Source organism: Stegodyphus dumicola, chromosome X1 (assembly GCF_044657685.1).
Source record: "Stegodyphus dumicola isolate Sdum_Otavi_A_Nest chromosome X1, ASM4465768v1".
NCBI lineage: Eukaryota > Metazoa > Arthropoda > Arachnida > Araneae > Eresidae > Stegodyphus > Stegodyphus dumicola.
The window spans coordinates 106023466-106047086 of record NC_140780.1 but is presented as its reverse complement, the minus strand read 5'-3'; the positions used below and the strand labels follow the sequence as shown (position 1 = coordinate 106047086).

Genomic DNA, 23621 nt, shown 5'->3' with positions numbered 1-23621 from the left:
TATTAAAAGGGCTTGTCAGAGACAGAAAAGTTTTTAAAAAAATATGCATTTCAAATTTTAGTATGCTTAATATTACTTGTTGCTCATTGCTATTTGGAAACAAAATCCAGTCAGTGAAAACTCATCTCTCACTACTATAACTTATTATAGTTTTGGAGTACTATATATTTACTATATATTACTACTATATTTGATTTTTGTTAAAATAAACTGACTGATCGAATCTGACATTTTATTATATAAAACTTGTAAACAATGCATTAAGGCCATAGAAAGAGCATGAAATGTGCGAGCAGTCAGCAAATTTATATAAATGTAACTCCAAACTTTGACTCAGTGCATGATGTTGCTAAACAGCAAAACATAATTTTATATTAATCTTGAGCAAAACTGTCATATTTCTTACCACACGCGCACATATATATAATACTAAAATAATTTTTTAATAAGCAGCAAAGCTGTATCAGTTCTGAAATATGTTAGGAGTATTATGTGTGTAATTTGGTAACACTTGCTACCTCTCCATCAGCTACATTTCTATACAAATAGAGTAGTATAAGCTAATCCCATTAGTTTAGCTTTAGGAAAACTTAAAACATTTATTATCTTCTATGCGGAAATATATGGTAGTTTTATAAGCTTATGAATGAAGTCTGAATGTGCAAACTACAGATCACCTGCTGTCTTTAAATTTTGTACCAGCTTAATGGTCATTTATTATTTTCATTTTTATAAATGAATTGTAGAGTTTTAGTGATTACAAACGCTACTGTAATGAGCTCTAACTAGTTTCAGGAATGAAACTACAGGGAAAGAATGTATGAAATGCAATAGCATTATGCTCTGATTTTGATGCTCGGTATTTAACACACTAACTGATTGGGAAAATAGTCATGAAATAGATTTCTAAGTGACAAGCTTCCGTATTACATGCAAGTGAACTCTGCCAAAAAAAAATAATATCTGTAGAAATTACTAAATCTATTTATTGTGCATACCTTTTACATTTTTCAGAATTCTTGTTATTTATGACAACTCTTCTTATCTATACTAAATCATTCAGTTGTAGCTCAAGGAAAATTTTAATATTTAGTACAATGAATCTGCATATTTTGAGTTTTGGATGTGTATTTCTGTTATTAATATGCACAAGCTATTATGATGCCTCTAACGTCATCTTGTATGGTTTTGTGTTAATCAATCAGTTATTTTATTATTTTTCATGTACATTCACTTCTACTTTGTCAACTCCAATCAGATTGTAAAATTAGTTAATATATATAATGCAGAGTTCTTGATTCTGGAAAGAAAGCTTTTGGCAGCTTTTGCTGGCTGGTTACTCTGTGACAGCTTCCTGCTGCTGATTTGAATTTCTTAATTGACTCTGCTATCTGTAATTGCTTCATATGAACACTTAGGCCTGAGCCAAATCTTTTTTTGTTGCTTATTACTTTGTTATTTGTTAATGGTGATGATGGCCAAGATGAAGAATTGAATAATATGTGGTTGCAGTTCAAAAATAAGTGACAATTAAAGAATAATGATAAATTACAAGACTGTTTATTTATAGATAAAAATACTGTGACATCAGTAATTTCTGCTGATGAGAACATTCTAGAAAGAATAAAAAATAACAGCCAGAAAGATGATGATGAAACTGTTAATGACAAAGAATGAACAAACTCTTCTCCAGAATATATATTAAATGCATTTGATACTTTACAACATGGTTTTCTATCTGAAGAAAATGTATCAGAAGAAGTTTTTCATGCATAACAAAGATGTGAGACGTTATGACATGAAATATTGTTCCCGACAATAAATCCAAACTAAAGTAACCAATTACTTTTTTTATTCTCCCCCTCCAATAGGGCCCTCTACCCGTTAATAGGCATTAACCATTACCAAGACCAGAAGTGGTAGTCTCTTTATTATTATGGAGGTACCTAATAGGTGGGCCACCATTGCCTGCTGTTAGGGGATGGAAAAATTACATCGATGTCTTCTCCAAGATTCGAAACTGGGTCCTTTGGCACAGAAGTCAGAGTCATTAACCACTTTTCTGTCAAGGGGCTTATTTGTTTAAATGAATTTATGTAATTTTTATTCATAACTTTCATGAAATGGATACATTAATGTATGTAATTTTGCATTTATGTTTCACTTTACTGTTATTTCACAGTTACAATTTAAAAGATTTCTATCTTTAATCATGTGTGTATCATAACCTCCATTTTTCAAAGTTTTTCGTGGGATTCTGCAACTTCATTAAATAAAGTTCTGACTGAATAGCAGTTTCAAGTAGAAAAAACATTTCATATAAATAAAAAAGAATTTTGTATTTTTAAATTAATTTATTTGTTTATTAATCTAAATAAATATATCTAGCTGGTTTTGCTCTGCAATCGGGTATGTAACTGATACAGTGATTATTTCTGCAGACAGAAAATTAAGCATTTTTTTCTGATTATAATTATCAGTAACCAGACTAAATTTGAGTTTAAAAGAAAGAATGAAAATCTGATAGGATTCAGATTTTAATGGAGCATCAGAGTGTTTGTTAAGGTTTTTTTTTATACTTTCGTAGCTTTTATGAGCTTATAGTTTACCATTCTGCTCTTGGACTCACTCCTGCTAACATAACTTCTTTTTTCTGTCTTTTTAGATTTGCTATTAAGCATAATTATCTGCATACTTCAACATAGCTTCAAAATTTAAAAAAAATCGAAGCAGCATATGTTTATAATTTCCAGTGCAGTGTTAAATGTTGGCATTCATTTTTCTGTTTCTTTTATTATTTTTTCAGTATATCATATCAATGTTCAATTTTTAGAGTAAGATAAGTTACACAATTTTTTTTTGTCATTTTATTATGAACTTTTGTGTTTTTAACTTTATTTTTTAAATGTCAGTCTCTTCATACTTATGCTGCGTAAAATTCAAGAGCAAAATTACAAAATATCTAAAAACAGCATATCTTTAGATTTCCCGATAAAGTTTATTTCCATACTTTTTTGTTATATTCAATACATTATTTCTTTAAAAATTAGCTGCCTGAAATTGTTATAAAAAGAAATAGCATATAGTGATTTTATAAATTCCAACTAATGTAATTTCATAAAGCTATTTAATATTTCTAATTACACATCTTATGATTTTAATGCATTTTTATGTAAATTAGTCATATTTAAAGGTAGAAAAAATGTTCCTAAGAACTGTGTCTTTTGCTTTTAAATTGCTTAGTTTGTTACTTCCTGATTAAATTCAAAAATTCAGTATCTTAAATTTTACTAAATGGTAACATGGAAAGTATTTCCAGCAGTGGCGATATTTGCTTTCAAATAGCCAAGTTTGTTGATTAAAATTGAAAGATATCTTACATTTTGCAGATTGGCAGCAGTCTGGAGCACTGGAGATAAAAATGTTTTGTTTCGAACAGTGTTGCCACTATTTGCTATCAAATCACTGAGTGTATTCATTAAATTTGTGCAAAATATGAAATAAAAACAAATTTGATTCTTTATTTATTTCATATTTTGCACAAATAAATAAAAAACAAATTCAAAATTCAAGCTCATGTGGAGGGCTATATATATTAAAAATTTGATGGCTCTAGGTGTGTCGTTTTTTCGCAGTGGGAGGAATATACATACATGCATATTCTATATTATTTAATTTCTTTAAAAATAATGCATGGTGATAACATTTGGTGGCAACAATTTAAATAGTGGTACAGATAAAAAAGTGAGGTTCAAGACAAATAGCACCTTTGGTGTTAAATATGTGGTAATCTTTATGATAGTACAAAAAAGCTTTTTATTTGAATGAGGCAGATATTTGAAAAAAAGAGCCAGCTGTATTTTACTCTTAACCCTTAATTTATTCTCTGAAACAAATAAAATATATATTTGAATAGCAGCAGAGAAATAGAAATATAATTTTAGAAATCGTTTTGATGTGGACTGTTAACATACCTGAATTTTTTCATAAAAAGTTATACTTCAGTTTTTTAGGCAACATAAAGACTTACTTATGCAGATCATTTCTTAAATCACTTTTAATTCGTTATTATACAAGTTAAATTGTCAGGAATATCTCATTTTTCTGATGTAGTATGTTATTTAGGAAGACTTAATGTACATTGCTGATGCAAGGCATTTCAATTTTATTTGTTTTTCTTATTACACTGACAATCTATGTTCACTCTGAATATAGCTTTACAATGGCATTAATTGCATTTCTTACTTGTTAGATTGACAGCAGTGCAAAGTTCACATTTTGAAATTGCTTTGAAATGATTGCACACATATTACATTTTTAAATATTAAAGTATTGACTGTTAAAAGAATGCTATAGTTTAGTATTTAAAATTATAATTATGTTAAAAATTTAAACCATTGCTCTTTACCATGAAAGTCACTTTTAATGAAGTCTGAAGAACTCTGTAGTTTTACCACACCTCTCATATAGATTGCAAGACCCTTTGTTTTTAGATTATTTATCAGGAAAATCTCTGATGTTTGCAAAATCACAGTTTTGTAACTGAAACATTATTCCAGTACTATATTGTTTACATATGATTTAATTAAATATTCACATAATATCCAAAACTGATGTTTGTGAAGCAGCTTTATAACAATAGAACAATAGAGTACTTACTATATTTTCTTTTCCCTCCTGTTACATTTATTGTTGTTTGCTGCAGTAATGATGCAATCTTATAGTTTATGACATGTTATTAATTAAAGTGTTTGTATTGAGTCATGTTAGAAGCTATAATTTATATTTTTAGTATAATTAATGTTGGCCAGATAGTAACTTGATAGAAAAATCTGAATGTGAGTAAATTACCCTGGATTTGCTTCTTAGCAGAACAGGGGAATTATATTAATGTTTATGGAATTCATGTTTTGCATCAATGTGCATGTACTATATGATACATTTCTTTGTCATCTGTCCTTAAATAATGCAATGTATAAAAGTTAATTTTTGTTTGGTGGACCTCCTTTAAAAATCTTCTTTCTATGACTGGTAAATCTTATAATTTTCTGTATTTAACTTATTTTTAAAATTATTTAACTGTAAATATGCATTTTTAAAATTTTGATTCAAATTAGTAATAAAAGTTTAAATTATTAGTTATATTTTTATGGCTATGAAGTTAAAATTAAATAGGAAAAGGAAAACTTGCTAGTTGCATTGAAAATTAGCACAATTCTTTTTAAACCTTGAAGAGACATTAGGCTATTTTGAAGAAGGAGATATAAAAAATGAGCAATGCCCTCGCCAGGACTCGAACTACGGACCTCTAGAATACGTGTCGAGCACGCTGACCACTACACTACGAAGGTATGCTAAGAAGGCAGGAGAAATATCTTATATACTCTCCCTTTTGAAGGGAGACTGGGGATTAGAGGCCCCAATTGCCAAATCCTGGTAGAGAATTATCATCCACCACTATTTTAGTTGGGGTGCCACTGTAGAGTCATAAGGATTTTCTGAAGCTGGAAAGATGAAAAATGAGCAATGTCCTTGCCGGGACTCGAACCACGGACCTCTTGAATACGCTTCAAGTGTGCTGACCACTACACTATGAAGGCATGCTAAGAAGGCGGGCAAAATACCTTATAACCTATTTATCATTACCTTTTCTTCTTTTCTTGAACCTTCACATGATTTGAAAGCTTCAAGAATTGCCTGACATTTAAGTACCATATATAGAATTAAGGTATAATAAATGTAATAATGTTAGGTATAATAAATGTTAATTGTTGCTGACTGGTACTGTTGACTGATTAACAGTAGTGGCTGTTCAGTACTCCAGTATAAAGTCCGAAATCCGGACTCGTTGGGACTTCGCAATTCCGGATTTGAGAGTTTTCCAGATAATAGATCATCAATTTAAACCTGGTAAGATGGCATGCAGAAATTGTACAATTAAAAATATGAAATTGTAATTTATGAAATAAAGAGCAATTATATTCTAAAGAGTATCAAAATTTACAAAAAAAGCTTAATATTTATTTGTTTGCTTTATTAAACATTTCATTCAATGTAAGTTGTTTAAGTTGCTTCCATAAAAAATTCAAAAAGTTCCTTTTACTTATGTCATATGCAGTTTACTTTCCAATGCCATACTTCTCGCATAATTTTGAGACAGATATATATGCCTTTATCCATTTTTTGCAGCAATTCCACTTTTTGTTTAATGAGCATCGAAACATGGTTTTGCTTTGTAGATCCTTTTGCAGCTGCAGAACTGGAAACTCTTTTCAATATAATCGAAAGTTCAAGCTTAATTTTTATAAAATTGCTATAATAATAACAGTCTGCAAAAAATAAAAAGCTGGGTCAAATTAGAAGATTGAGGAGCAGCGCAGTCTGCTACATTAATTGAAATGCCTTAGAATCAGTTAAGATAATTTTAGCCTAGCTTACTAGCCTCCGTTATACGTTATTGGCTGTGTATCACAAGATTGGCGACGAAAGCCAAGTTGTTCCATTAAATTTTGTCTTGCTCTTATTGCGTACTGAATTAACTCATTGAAGACCATAACGCCCTAGACGGCCTTTCGTTTAAATGACCACAACAACCCAAAACAGCCGAAATTCTCCGATGTTTTTTTTTCCTCCCCTCCCCTCCCCTAAGGTATGCAGTAGCAAGTGCGGTTTCCCCAAATGCATTGTATTAGTTTATTGCAGACTGCTAGTCCTAAAAGGATTTATTCATGTTTCTTATCTTTATTTGTTAGGAAATAGACAGGATGACATTTGAAATCTTCACTCTTCTTTGTGTGTTAATGAACGGGAAGGGGAGGAAATTACTTTGACTCTCGAAAACCTTTTCGGGTGGTCCGGTATTTTATGCGTACAGGTTACCGAAAACTTCGGTTTTCAAAGAGTTAAGCTTGAATTGTGTTAGTTATTTACTATGCCTACTATTACTACCTACACTATACCTATGTTTATTTCTTGCACATGCTTAAAACTAATCTGAGTCCTGAATAAATAAACTCTCACATATACTTAAGGCTTTATCTAGGGCCGGCTCTAGATACCACCTGGTGCAGTCTCTAAATTCTGCCACAAAGCGTGATCTTAAGTTCCAAATTTTCACAACGCCTAAACTTTGGATCCCAGTGCACCCCAAAATTATGAAAAACTTCTCATCCCTAAATTCTGCCGCTGCTTCTGGGTTTATGGTGAATAACATATCAGTTATTCTTAATTAAAATATCACTAGATGTAATATTTTGGCCTATGAGTTTCATTAACGAAATCTATTTTTAGCATATGAAAAGAAATTTTTGTTGAATTTTTCCTCGTCAACATTTCTTAGAGCATTTAAAAAATCTATAATCATCGCAAAGCATAATGCTAGCGAGAAAAAGGTTGCCTTACTCTTGTTATTCAATTTTTAATATAAAAAAAAATTAGACATCACTGCATGAGTTATTACTGAAGCTGTTATGTATTGATAAACACATGGTGTTAAAAGCAAAATATAATAAATAATGACTCTCCAGGTCAGCGTCAGGGTATAAAATAGGTGAATTGTTTAGGTTTGAGATGTAATGCCAAGCAGACACACAACTGCGTAGCCAACTTATTTTAATCTCACAAATTTATGCTTACGTGATTGTTTTTTCATAATGATGTATTTTATTTAGTGCCTAAGTGAAATTAAGAATTGGAATTTTTAAGTGAAAATCGCCACACGTTTTATTATGGAAGGAAAACTGAAATGCGCATGCGTAAAGTATACCAAAAAAAAAAAAAAAAAAGTTTGTGGCTTTGAGGTTCGGATTTTAGATCATTCCGGATAATGGACGTCCTGATTTTAGACTTTGTACTGTATTACTTTCGCAATAATTTATGATTTAATAGGTTTCACTAGAAGATTCTTTGTATATACTTAATGCTTTTCTGTTACTTTCTTGAAGTCAAAAACATAATTCTTTTTTCTTATTTTCTACTTTGCATATTTCTGCTACTATTTTATATTTCCCATATTTGTTCTTATTACATATAACTTAACCATCATACTATGCAGACTGATTGAAATATTAGCAAAATTGATTCTTTTATTTGTAAACAGATAACTTTAATATTCCCTGTATTTTCTCCTTTCTCAAAGTAGTGCACTTCACATAAATATATATTTTATAGTATTTTAAGAATGATTCAGGCACATGAAATGGATCATTTTCTGGCATCCTTCTTAGTCTTGTGGGGGTTTTCACTTCATCATCTAAAGATTACTTCTTTTCACATGACTTTCTTTTCAGAATCAGAACTGTCTAGAAATCATATGATATTAAGTCTGGGTTGTATAGAAGATATGCTAAGGCTCTTTTGATCAGCTTTAGTCAATACCGCCAATGCCATGTATGTGGTTAGCATTGTTCTGGAGCAAACAATCACTCTTTTTTGAGCTCTGGAGCAATCCAGTCTCTTCTTCCTTCTAGTTCCACTTAAATGATTTTCATTACTGCTTCACTAATTTTTGCCTGGGAATCACCATTTCCTATCTGGCCATTAAGAAATTCAGTACTGGAAGATCATTCTGTGGGCATCAAAGAACAACCAAAACACAGCTCTGCCCACTAGGCCAGTGGTGCCCAACCTTTGGACTCTCGCGAGCACATTTTGGCCTATCGCAAGCACATTTCCAAAACATCAGCATTTTTGTTAAACATATTTCCAATCTATACATCTGAAATATTAATTTCAGCAAATGGTTTTGAGATGAATAATAATATTGGTTGAACTTTATGGAAATCAGAGAAGCGGAGTTCAAAATTATTTTTCAGTGCATTTAGGTTTTCTGAATATTTCTCTGTTTTAATTGGCTTGTGGTTATTAACATGGCTTGATAAATTCTGAAAATGGGTGAAATTTGTTTCTATCATCTGATTTATCCACAAATTTAACTTTATCTGAAAAGCAGTTACAGTCCCAGTCAATTGAAAAAGGGTTTTTTTCTTTTCACTGGAGATCATCGTTCAGTCTGTTCAGTTTAGCTGTTATATCCATGAGAAAATACGGATCAGATAAACAATTGCTATCGTCCAATTCTTTATAACTTTCATTTCCGGATTCCAAAAACTGCTTTATTGGCGAAAGAAGTTTTACAAATCATTGAAGTACTTTTACCCTGCTGAGCCATCTAACATTGGAATGAAGCAGTAAGATTCCATGTTCGCTATCAAGTTCATCAGTCAGCAATCAGTTATTTTATAACGTCTTGCAAGATATCTCTTATGACTATAAATGCTTACTGTATTTTAACAATTAAGAAAAATAAATGAATGGTTATTTTAAAAATATTTTTTGTTCATAATACCTAATCAGGCTGTGGATCACATACAAAACAATCAGTGAGCACAAGGTTGGGCACCGCTGCACTAGGCAGATGAAAATAATTTCGGTGGCATTGGTGAATTAAATTTTTTCCACACAATTGGCTGGTGTTTCTCTAGTGAGTCATAATGAGGAATCCAGACTTGTCTCAAACATTTTTAACAGTGCTCCTGAGCATCTAATATAATTGCTGCATTTCTTTTTCTTTGATATTTCTGAGTACTCACCTGGCGCATCTACAGTGTATTTGTAAAATCCCTGTGACAATGTATTAAGAATTTTCAGAGAAGACTTTTAAGTGAGGTTTACCTATTATTAGCCTTTAATAATTTTCCAGCAGCCTACCATAACCACAGTGAAGGGTCTGCCTGAAAATAATTTGTCAATCACTTGCATGTTATAATCTTTGAAGTACCTCAATCATTGACACACATAGGCACAATTAAATTTTACTTTAAAATATGCATGTCTAATAATTCAAATGTTTTATTATCACATTCTCCAAGTTTCATGCAGAATTCATCAACATACTTCTGTATTTTGAGTGATTTTTCTCATCTGCCTTAACAAATTCTACTCAGTGCTTCTACTTGCTGTCGCTAAATACTGAAGGCCATGACAGTCCAGCTGCAGGCTCAGATAATGTATGATCTTCACAAAACCCAGTGCTGGTGTGACATTTGTAACATCAAAGAAGAAAAGCAATCTTAAAACTTTTCAATCAGCCTTCATAATTTAACTATAATTTTAGTCAGAAGTTTATCTATGTATGAATTATTTATACATGTTATTGTAAATTACAGATGCTGATATTAAGAGGCACTTTTATGTGAATGAACGTGATCTTCCAATAAAAATTGAAATGAGTTCTAGGATTTCTCATCAGATAGTCTCAAATATAATGCGAATCCTTTTATATGAAGTTCTTGGCTATCCTGATGTACAGCTTTTACAGCAAGATAGTGCAACTGTTGGAGATAATGCAACAAGGACCTTACAAAAAATTTCATCTTGTGAAAGACCAATGTAAGTTTTATTCCACAATCACTAATTTCTGTTAAAGTAAGTTATCTTATATACAATAATGTTTAAGACTTTGATTGGTTGTTTAATTAGATAAGGCAAAGTATGTGAAGCCTGTCTGCCTAAAAGAAAGTATACCTTCATAGAGAAATTTATTAAAGGAAAAAGGCTGACGTATTTTACATATAGAAAGAAAAAAAATGAAAACCCCATGCAGCAGACCCATTCACAGAAATTTGAAAAGGAGTCAAACTGTTAGGTTTTGGCAGCTTTGTCCACTAGATCACTAATGAACTATTACGTTTACAATAAAACATTTTTCATTTGTAATGATATATGAAATGTAACTGTGAAATATCCATTCATGTTTCCTTTTTTTTGTCCCACACATCCCAAGCATATTTATTTGTGGGGAGTCTAGAAATCGGATGGATCTGGTTGTAACATGCCACAGATAATCTCTGGAGATATCAATTGTATGTAGCCAGACATCCTGCCTGAGATATAATCCCTGACGGTTGCAATAGTACTGGATATACTTGTTTAGGTCCTGCGACTTTTACGTTTCTTGATAATCAGGAGGGCAAAATTATGCAGCGTATACCCCTTCTGAGAAAAGGAGTTAATGGTTGATTAATATATAGTTGATTAGCCCATTAAGTGCCAAATTCTTGAAATCAAATTTTAGGTTCCTTTAATATTACTGAATGCATGACTGACATATTTAAAAAAAAAAAAAAAAATCAATCATTATTAACAATTTTTTTTTTAAATCCCTCTGGGGAGGTGTTTGTTATGCCATATTGTTCTGTGTGGAGTTGAGCACTGAGTTTAACACGTTTACTGTATTTACTCATGTATTTCTCCCCCTCGTGTATCCCCCCTAGTTTTTCAGCACATAATATACAAACTTCTGATTTATGGTAACAGTGTAAAATGTATGCAAAAATACGAAAGCAATTTGTGTCAGTAAATAGAATATTAATGTTGATAGGTTCTTTGAAATGCATGATGTATTAGTGTGTCTTCATGTGTGTTTTTTAATGTGTTATATTTATCATTTACGTTGTTTTTTCAGAAAGGAAATAGATTGCATATATTTCCCCTCACTGTTTTCAAGGGGTAAAATTAGGAAAAAGGAGAGAATATGCTAATGCTTGTTTTGCCCATTGCATATTTTACTTACATCACTTTGTTAAATATAAGAGGTGTCAAATATTCAAATTTAATTATAAATTACATTTACCCAGGAAAGTAATAATTAAGTGAACATTTTGTACTTCAGTATATCAACTCTAATTTAGCATGACTTTGCCAACTGGGTGCAAGGGAAATCTCCAAATGGGGATCACAGTAGGCAATGATTTTAAAAGCATATACTCATATGAATGTATTCTGCATTTCAAAGAAGTCTATCACATTAATGATTTTATTACTATTTTTCTTTTTATAGCTTGGCCCACCAGCGGCCGAGCGGTAAAGACGCTGAACACTGGTAGTTCGGTCTGAGGTTCGAATCCCGCGAACGGGCTGGATGCATGGGCGTTTTCGTGGTTTTCCCCATGTGTAACGTGTATACGAGCCAGTTTCCCTTAGAAAGTCCTCCACGAAAGGCATCCCTCCCTTTAGGCAGATAGCCCTCGTGTGCTTTGCCATAATTAAATACACACACACCATACACACTTTTTATAGCTTGCTGCCAATCCATAGCTTCCATTTTGTTACCATAACTTTAGCTTAATGTTCTAAAAACATCAAGAAGAAAATTATGTGAGTAATTCTGGTATTGGCAGTATAGCAGATCACAGGATATTGATGGCTTGTGCTATTAGTGACCTGTATAAAATCAGTAAAGATGATCATATATCGTAAAAAATGGTTCTGTATATGTTAAAACAATGAATGTGTGCCATTCAGCAGTGAGGTGGGACAAAAAGCCTTGATTGAGTCTATTTCATGCATGAATTCTCCACTAAATCTGAGCTATAATTCATTGCTAAATATAATATAGCTCCAATGTGAAAACTTCCGTGTTTCACAAGCACTGCTATAACTGCCAAGAAATTGGTACCAAATAGCCACAGCAGTTGGAGTTCATGTGAATAGCATGCCATTAAAAAAATAGGATTATGTATATCTGAATGCACAAGTAGGAATGCTGACAATGTGCTCCTGGCTGTTTTCACTATCATATAATTTGCCCATGATCTTTTTTCCTCCTAACTTTACTACTACTCTTATGTTGGCTATAGATGCCATATTGGAGCAAGTGGTAACAATATTGTCTAGTTATATAACTGATCTGATCTACAAACACTGGCCAATGAATTAGAAACCCAAGCTCATATTTTATTAGACCACCTTTTGCATGAATAACTGTTCTGCTTTGTTTGGGCATCAAGTCTACATGCTTCTGGAGTGCATTTACATCCAGAGAAATACAATGCATTGGCTATGCAGCTTTTTAGATCTTGTAAATTAGATGGAAGAGGAAAGTGCTGTAGGATACATCTTTCCACCATATCCCTCACATTTTCTATGGGTTTAAGATCCGGACTATGCGGTGGCCAGGGAAGGTGTTGTAAGTCAGACTGATGTTCAACGAACCAATTTTGAACACTTCTGGCACAATGTATGGTTGCATTATCATCCATGAAGCATCTGTTGCCATCAGGGTAAAAATGCAACATTGCAGGGTGCACTTGATCTGCCAGTATATCTAGGTATCTATATTGGCTGTTTGTTTACCCTCGAGGGGTACCGGGCATCACTTCCATGCCAGTAGAACATGCCCTCATATGATACTCCCACCAGACCCTTGCACATTGTGAGTAAGGCAAGATGGCTTCGTGGGGTTCTCCCCAAATTTGACATCTTCCATCAGTGCAAAATAAGGTGTAGCATGATTCATCCAACAACATTACCTATTTCCAGTCCTCAGATGACCAGTGTCTTCTTTCCCGAAATTACTGTAAACGAATTCTTGCATGTCAGGCAGAAACGAGTGGCTTTCTCACAGGCACACGACTATGCATTTCTATCCCCTGCAATTCTCTGTGCATGGTTCGAGCTGAAATTTGTTAGGAAGAGCCTTGTTTGAAGCACAGTACAGCCCCTGTTCTGCTGTACAGTTTGTTGGAGACGCCATCAATCGTTCTGTTGGAAAACTGTGCTTGAACCGCAGTTACAGTCTTCTAGAGAAGGACGGTTGTTCCGATTCCAACTTTTGAAAACCTTTGATATGGCTGCTTTTGAGAACCCAGTGAGATTTGCTGTCTTTGAAATCAAGGCCCTGCTAAATGGGCACCAACTAAAAGCCCTTTTTCAAATGGTGAAAGATCTGTTGTTTTTCCCATTTTACTTCATTCATCGTGAAAAAACACTCTTACACCTTACTTATACTAGCATTCGAACCACGTGTAACCTAAGTTTAAAAAAAAATTTTGCATACTTCATCCCTAGCAGGCATTCAAATGAAATTCTCAAAGGTTTCTAATTCGTTGGCCAGTGTGTGTATATGTTTTAATGATTTTTTGATATAAGCTCATTTTTGGTGATGCTACAAACAGTTGTTAGGTTTTTACCTCACATCTACAAAGTTAAACTAGAAAATAATAAAAAAAAAGCACCCTTCAGTATGACATGAATAAAATTGATTCAGTATGAACTTTTTGCACACATCAACATTTTTAGAGTAAAATATGAATGAGTGAAATTATATTTCGAATTTTTATTTTTCTATATTTTAGATTGCCAAATATAGATAAAAATATGTATGTCAAAGTTAATAAAGCTTTATATGCCACTCTTGTACCACTATTGTTTATAAGTTTTAATTTTCATTTTGAAAAGAATTGTTTAACATTTTTTAAGGCAAACTGATTAAAAAGTCAGTAACAGTCATAGGACAATGTCAGTATTTTATTTATTTCTACCTAATAAGTGTTTTATACTTTTAACATACCATATAATAAATTAGGGTACTTCTTTTGTGTGTGTCGTTGTTGTAGCAACATCATCATATTGCAGCAATGTTGTTGTATTAGCATATTAAAATTGCCCCTAGCAGATCTTTCGTTCAACTCCCAATGAAAGCACAATTGATTTTTCAATTTTTCCAGTTCTTATTAGCCTTTATAGCCTCTACAGTGATATTTGAATTGAAATGTCGTAGGTGGTAACTTCACACTATCAGCTAGGTCTTGACCTTTTTCTGAAGTCACATTCTAAATGAGGAGTATATGCATTCTTTATATGTCCTTTTTATTATAGTAGTTAACACATCCATCTAGCAAATAAAGGATCTGCAATTTGAATTCTGGCATGAGCACAGTTCATATTTCACATTTACTACTGCAAAAATCTATGCAGTCTTTGCTGTGATAATAACAAATGTAATAAAAATATTTTAGTGGGTATAAATGTCTTTATCACAATTGTGTAATAGATTATTATTACTATATTTTTTAAATGAGTGTAAGCATGTATTAAAATGTAATAATAATTATTAATTTTAGAATATTTTGACGTTTTTCAAAATAGTTAGAATTGTTAAGCTGTACACGACTGAAAAATTAGAAAACTTCTAAAAAATAGCTTTGTAGATCTTAAATAAAGTATTTGCAAGTAAACTTTATTTGTGATAAAATATTCGTATTTAATCTTTTAAAGGCATTTTTCCTATATCAGCTGTTCTCAAGCTTTAGACTAACATGTACCATCTAAACAAAAATTCAAGAACTTTAGTACCACCATTACAAAGTACGAGTAACACCACAACTCTTGAACAAAGCTCAGATCGCATAAATATACGAATGTTAGAGAAAAACTCAATCAAGATATTGGGGTTTTAATTTTTGAATTTAATAGTTAAAAATACTTTTCACTTTTGCGTACCACCTATTTTATTCTTGCATACCACCTATTTTATTCTTGCATACCACCTATTTTATTCTTGCATACCACCTATTTTACTTTTGTGTACCACCAGTGGTATGCATGCCACGGGTTGAGAACTCCTGCCCTATATTATATAGCTTACAGAAAATTATCAGTAATCAAGTGATTATCAGATGAAAAGTATGTGCTATATTTGCCCACACATTTAAGATACGTCATGAAATTTTTTGGAGGCATTTATGAAAATGATTTAATAATCACTGGATTCATTCAGAAGTCAATGCTAATTTTTGGAGAGAACATGCAGTTATTTTAATGTCTTTTTCATTGCATAGGTAATATATATAATAGTTAGGTGCCCTTACTATTCAGTGAGTTTTAAAAATGGCTTATAAATATGTATCGCAATAGAGAATAAGCAATAATATATGAATAATCTTTGTCACTGTGCAAATGTCGAATAATACTTTTTAATTTTTTAATCTACTTTTAAAAAAAGTTAAGTTCAACAGAACTGCTGTTATTAATTTTGCAGATGTGCTGCTTAAAACTGTTTTTCTGCCACACTTGGAACACAGATAAAGGGTAATTACAGTAGTTGGCTGTAACTTTAAATATTAGTTCATCGGAATTGGCTAAGGGTGATGCAATTGTTTGCAAAGCTTTACAAGAAAAACATCTGATGATGTAAGGCCTCAAATCAAAACAAAAAATGAGTTTCCTTTACTCTGTTGAAATAGTATATGACTTGTGAACGGTAGTGTTTTTTACGTTGTTGTTGACAACATTATATGTATCATAATATTATAAAATTTTTTACAATTATGTGCATCTTTAGAAAGCATTCTCGGATCCAATGTAAAGCTGTATAACATCTTTTGAAATGCTTCATACTTATGTTTAACCATATTCAGTTTTTTAAATGCTTACAACACAAATCTTGTTAATGTATGAATTGTTATTCCAATTATGTGTATTTCTATAGTGCAAGTGAATGCAAAACTGTGGATGGCGATGGTCCAGAAATTATGATAAATTTAGAAGTTTGGTTACCTCCTGGATTTAATTTAGAAGAATGGATTGCAACTGGAGAGGTGGATGACTGTGGACCATTGGGTCCTGTCGGCAGGTTGTACAAATGAGTTACTTTTATTTTTGCAATTATCATTTATATTTTAGGTGATTAAATATCTTTTTTGTCGTAACCAATGCATATTTCTCAGATCTCCAATATATTGCCTCACTAAGGGAAATCTTGAACACTAGGTTAAAGCTCCAAATGCAGGCAAGGGTCAAACTGGGGATTGAATCCCCATGTACAAAGCATTCTGTATCAAACAGTAATAGCACCTATTGTAAACTATGGAGCAACTATGATATTTCATACATCTTTGCTTCAATTCTTAATGGAGTAATTCAAAATTTCAGTATCTAAATGGAATTAATTTTTATACTGTTGTTGATGTTGCATTCTTTTTAGAAATTCGTTAAAAATTTTGGTACTGACATCTTAGCAAAATCACCCACACTAAGTTTTCAGAATGCACCAGCCTCTGGCAGCTGTGCATATAACAATTCTTCAGTTTTAGCAACTACTTGGCACCATTTTCGTATGTGTTCTTTTTCTTGCATTCTAAATTCTAATGGTTTTCATCATAATTTAGATTTTAAATTCAGTTTTGAAACGTGTTTATGGGTTTTATGTGCAGTGGAAGAAACTGCAGAAATTTCTGTAGGAATAATAATATTTTATTGCAAAATCGCTAAAAGAAAAAAGAATTCTGTATTTGTTCTTAAAGTGATGAATGAAATTTCCGCCAGAGCAAAAGATAAGAACCATTTTATAAGTAGGTTTATTGACTGATTTTTGGTATAAATACCTAATTAAAAGTAAAGTATATGTTCATGTAATAATGAATTATGTGCAATTATAAATCAACATTCATTTTCTTCTGTTAGAAATTGGAAAACTTTGCCAAGGTAGTCGAACTAATATGCAAGTATCTAGCTAAATAATTAATTTTCAGAATGACATTTATTTCAAATAATTCTAATGGTACTTGCATTATAACATAACTACCTTGGTTAGTGATTTTTTTACAGATGAAAATGTTACTTATCAGGTGCGCAAATTGGTAATTTTTGGGAATTTTTTTTTTTTTAAATATTCCTGAACTGTCAGTATTTATCGTAAGATGAAGATACAAGTTCCAAAGAAAACTCATTTTAAATATAGATACTAATTATTAAACAATGGTTATATGTTACATTAAGAATAAAACATTTTTCACAAAATTCTTTTTTAAATTTTTTTAGCGCTGTACTTCTCCCCATGTGCACAGCAATGTGTTTTTGCTTAAAAAACATCAGAGATTGCACATACTTAACATTGTGCACTGGCTATCTGCCAAAGACATCTCATTCCGTGTAGCGATTCATTCTGTGGCAAAATATTGTATTCCTGCAGAAATGTTACCACAGTTTCTTGCACTGATGGCAAATTCTGCAAGGAATGTTTTAAAATTAAGCTTAAAGCAAAAAATATAATGATATATCTATAAAAATTATTAGAACTTGGAATATAACAAAAAGAAGGCAGCTGAAAATGGTGATTTTGCTTGAATGAAAAATTGTTACAAGTATGTTTGCCAGAATTTGGCACATTCTGAAAATTTCGTAACTTCTACTAAGGTGGCTGTGATAATATGTAAATGCCAATTTGAATATGTTCATCTGTAACGATTTCTTTCTGGAAAGGAAATGTGATGATGGAGCTTCTGTTAGAGTTACGAAAATAACTGAAGCAACTGAGCATCAATGAAATACTTTTTTTTTTTTTTGACTAACTTTGATTGCAACTCCTTGTGCTCTCCAAAGTATACCACAAGGCTAACACAAGTAAGTTATGTCACTAACGAAATAAATAAAATATACAATAGCACTGCAAATGGGGAAAAATTGAAAAAAATTAAGAGAAATTTTAAGTAAAATCAGAAAGGTAATAAAATAAAGATAACTCAATAATCTAAATTGAGAATGAAATTCTAAAAGGCAGAAGTCCGAAAAAGTTTTAAAACAATTAGTGGCCCAGATATGGACAGGCACTTCAAAGTTGCCTGAAATGTTTTCTTCTGCTGGTGACATGATGAACACACTCAAGAAGAATATGCTACATCTTCATCACTGCAACCACAACTGCACAAAGTACTTGAATCAAGTCCAAAGCACTTTAAATAGCTCTTAAAATTGCCACATCCATTCAAAAATTGAATTACTTTAAAATCTATTGAAAAATTATCAATTTTATTCTGTGAAAAACTGCAGGAAAAAATCGTTTGGTCCATTCCTGCATTTTGGGATGCAAATAGCATCATTTCGATAAAAGCACTTCCAGTGAGAAACAGGAATACAGAGATTTAAATAAATGTGGAGTTCTGTGGCTAGCTTTGTTTAGAGCATTAACACTCTCATTTCCAAAATTTCCATATTGTCCACAAACGTAAGCAAAATGAATGTAGATATCAAGATCTTGCAAGGCCTTAATAATGACCTAAGTTTTAAATATATGATTCTCTGAAACACTAATTTTCTGTAATATAATTGTAGCAAAGAAAAAGAAACACTACAGATTAACACTTGCATTGATCTCAAACGACTCAAAGAATTTTGAATCCATTTCACAGCAAGGTTTAAATACAGCATTTCAGTCTGAAAAACAGAGCACTTACCATTAATTCTGTACTGGTTGAAGTCTCTTTCTTGCTTTTTTTTCATAAACACCAAAAGCAAAGCCAGCCTTACCATTCATCTTGCTTCCTTCTGTCAAACAAATTAAATTCCGCTCTTCAAGAACAACACTGGAATCGCCAACGACTGGTATAGAACTATTGTTGAAAGGATGAGGCAAACAAGAAACTGGAAGATAGCTGTCAAGAAAATTTGATGAGGATTGCCTGCAATTCTTTCTTTCAGCACAATATTGCTCAAAATTTCAATAGTTCTAATAGTTCAACTAATAGCTCTGTCGCCGCAAAGAATTCTTAGAAGAAATCTTATTTGAATTTTCCTTAGAAAGTTGCAGTTTACTTTTTTCAGAAAAGAACTGCCTCAAACCCTTGATGCATAGAAAATAACTGGCACTATTCCTTGCCTATAGATCAATTTAAGGAACATATGTTTTGACTAAGTGTTTCTGGAAATTCTAAATAATCCTGAGACTACCTTTCTGCATTTTTTGGAGAGATTGGAAATGTGATACTTCCACTGAAATTTGTTATCCAAGATAACGCCTAAATACTTCATTTGAGTAACTTTTATAGGAACATCCCCAAGTAATAAACTTATTTTGCAGTCAGTAGTCGTCTTTTTATACACCATCATAACTTAACTTTTATTTGGATTGAATTTCAATTTACAAAGTTTAGACCACCAAAAAGCAGTATCAAGTAAATCATGAGACAAAGAACAAGCATCAACGAAATGTTTGCATTGAACAATTAAAAGCAGATCATCTGTAAAAGAAATTTTAAAACAGTTATGGTCCTTGAGGACACCCCTTTTCCAGACTATTTTCCCATAATATTACCCGGAGAAGGTTCTACAGTGCGAGTACGTAAAAAATCCGTAATCAGGTAGATGTTCCTAGGTTACTTTAGCATGTTTGAATAAGTTTACAATTAGTATACTTATTTCCTGAAGCTCTTTTTATATTCAAGAACATTAAAATCTAGATGTATTTTTTCGATTTACCTTACTGTACTATATCCATGGAGATAAGAAAGGAAGGAGTGGCCAACCGGCAATAGAAGTGAAGCACTGCTTCGAAGCTTCGGTCACCAGATGGGGTGTTCTTTGTTTACGTTCAGAAGCTCGCTTGACAGTGTTCTGATAGTATTTCGACACACGATAGTTCCACACAAATCAAAAAAGGGACACTTTCGCATGAAAGAAACATTCATAGTGTGACGGATAATAGCAATTTGTATAGTTTAGCGACATTTACGCAAAAATCACATCTTGGTTATTTTTCGATAACTAACAACAGCGATTTTAATTATGAATTTCTTTTATAAAATTCTAAGCTGTTAAACTACAAAAATATTAATTTTAACAAAAATCTTATGCTTAAAGAATGAAAAAATACCTTACGGTACCTTTAAAATTGTATACGTCTTTTGATACCCTTGATAGAGTATTCGCTACTTTTATTTTATGTTCCAAACGCCAAAATGTTTTGAATAAAATAAATTTTTTTCACATCCATATATTATTGTAAGATGTACCTTTTAAACTTTTTTAGAGGAGCGGCTTTACTGTTGCTCATTTTAAACTCATCATTTTAATTTTATATATCTGAAAAATAATCCCTTTGGGCTTACCCGTTTTACTTATTTGGGTTAATTAAAAATAAAATATAGTGAATGCACAGAAATTAAAGATTTGCACATGCTGGAAATGAAAAATATGAAATATGTATGGGTATTTATGCATGTGCTTGCAAAAAGCGTGTATCCGCCTTTAACAAAATACATAAATATTCATTAAATTATTTATAAATGTATTTGAAATAAAGAATTTATTCATTTATAAACAACTGTGAAGAAATCTAATTATTAAATGTATCTAATTTATAATGATTATAAATGTTATCTAAATATATAATAACCTTAATATCGAATTGTAAACATAAATTGAAATCCTGTTGACAAATACGTTATAAAACTATTTAAGCAAGAATTGTTCATACTGGAAAGCAATCTGTTAAAAGGCATTGTAAAGCAAATGCTATGAGATGCGCACTTAAGAAAGTAACAAAGTGTTTTGGAATATGTATTGTTGAAATTAATGGTAAAAAAAAAATCTGATAAGTATAATTAAAAGAATTATTCCCCTTACATTTCATAATAATTCAGTTAAAAGTTTTAAATAATACTTTAAAAAAATCCGTATTTCCTTTCAGAAATGTTCAGAGAAAGTTAAGTACTATTTAAAGTATTTTGCTAATTTCTAATAATTCTCTAATTTAAAATGAACTGAATAGAGCATTAATTATAAATTAACTTATATTTTTCGATTAAAAAATCGTCATATTTAAGAAAGTATTTTAGGAAGAAGCTCTATAAATAGAAAAGAAATAGTGCATATTTTAATATTAATAATACAATAAACTTTGATCTTAATTTTTGTACCTTAACCGAATAAAATCGAATTACCTTAATTTTTTTTCTAATGTAATAACGAAAACTTGTGAAAATATTTCGTACAAATTAAACCATTCTGAGAAAACTGTTCTGCGAAAAGTATAGCATTTAATTCCGTTCAGAATGAAATGTTTAAAAATGTGTTATTTTTGTATACTTAGAACTCTGAAGTGTTGAAGAAAACGAAAATATATACATTTATACGCATATATTTTAATACGTATAATATAATTAATACGTAATATATACATTTATACGTATATACATTTATATGTATATATTTTACGATGTAATTACGAAATATTTACATCCAATCGCGTCAAAAACCCATTGAACTTAATGGTAAATGACCCAATCTTTTGGTCACCACGTAGGGATCACCAATGCTTCAGAGCAGGGTACGGGAGAAACCTGTTTAGGGCCACTCCATCTTACTTCCTACCTCCATGACTATATCACATAAATGTGAAGAAGCGCATCTTCAGCTGAATGTTGATGTGTAAAGCCATATTGATTCTCATCTAAAATATTTCTGCTTCTTAAATGTGAATTCAGTTTGTTTATACAAAGTTTTTGAGACATTTACATGTATGGCAGAAGGCTTATACATCTGATATTTTCAATACTACTTCAGTATTTTTAGGAAAATTCACAATTCTAGTTTTCTTCCATGCTGTTGGAAAGTGTATCTGATTTAGGCAGGTGTTAAATAATTTATATAAGTTAGATGGACAAATATTAGGAAGATTCTGACTGATGTCATTTGTGATTCTGTCCAGTCCTGGAGTTTTACCTAATGTTAAACCCGTAGAAACCTAGTCAACTTCAGCTGTAGAAAAAAGGGAAAGTCGTCATAACCAGAAGATAGCTGAAAGTGGAAAGTTTTATGAATTTTCTCATTGTAAATTAAGCTGTCAAGAGGAAAGGACCATTGTAAAATAGCATCTACTGTACCCTCAAAGGAGGAGGTAACTTGCCCTGATAACAGCTCAATTTCTGAAATTTCAATATTTTTAGAAAAATTCGTTTTAACACAAAGACTAAATCTTCTTTCAAACATTTTGCATCATAATATCACTGAGAAACACTTTCCAAGGATGAAATTTACTTTCCCCTAACTTAGACACATATTTTAGCCTTATTTGCAAATAACTGTGCTTGTAAATATTTCTCAGAATTGCATTTTTGGTTCTTTCGTATCTCTTTTTAGCTGCAATTAACTGTTTACTCTTTACAGTGAACTCGATTGACCACCATGGAACATTATGTAAATCGAATTTCTTAAACGGAATGGAGTGTTTTACAGCAGAAATAAATTGTGCGGTTTTACAGCAATGTTATTTAACATCGCTGGTGAAGTAAAATTTTGCAAAGGCAATAATTCTACTTCATAATGTATGCAATAGCTTTGAAAATGACTCACTTTGCTTTTTTAATGTTAAGAAGAACAATTTTCGAGGCAGACTTTAAAATGCACGCATTTCACAGAAAATTTAAAAAAAAAAAAAAAAAAAAATCATCTTATGATCAAACAGACTCAACCTCAGGAATACACCAATTTGGATATTCAGAGGAAGACTCCATCCAGTAATTGTTACATCAATATAACTAGATACCTGTGTGCCACAAAAGGTGGGTCCACAATCTTCATTAATAACAGAAAGATGCCAAGTACTCAGAAACTAATACAACTTTAAACCTCTAGAGTCAGTAAAGTGACTAAATCAAATATCTGATTTACTATTTGAATTTATGCTCCAGATCGAATGTTGCATCTTTTTTCTCGAAAAACACAGTGTTTTTTGTAAGATTAATGTCAATGTTCATAGAGGGTTAAAAATAATAGGCAAACAAAACAATCAAAATTTGTTGCTGAAATATCAACATTAACCATGTTATGATAGTATATTCTAAATCAAGGAAAGCACCTATAGAACTTGGGTGAATAATGATAGCTACCTTGATAATTTCAGAAGTCTAACTGAAGAAAGCTCTAAGTTTGTGGATATCCAAAAAATGTTCTTTTGAAACAATGAGCTCTTGAATAACATCAACATTAGTGTCAGCACTCTTCTTACAAAGAATTAACTGCTGCATGGCAACTTCAGATTTATGCAAATTTAGCTGAACAACACA

General features: G+C 31.6%; 1 protein-coding gene across 5 annotated transcripts in view; it reads left to right on the top strand.

The window, feature by feature from the left end:
- Positions 1–23621, top strand: part of LOC118188463 (uncharacterized) — a 301229-nt gene that overhangs the window by 134322 nt on the left and 143286 nt on the right. For all 5 annotated transcript variants that reach the window (XM_085806957.1, XM_085806954.1, XM_085806953.1 and 2 more), the window contains exons 3-4: positions 10167–10389; positions 16271–16414. In XM_085806957.1, the coding sequence (XP_085663083.1) occupies positions 10167–10389; positions 16271–16414 (367 nt within the window). The remainder of the gene's footprint in view (positions 1–10166; positions 10390–16270; positions 16415–23621) is intronic.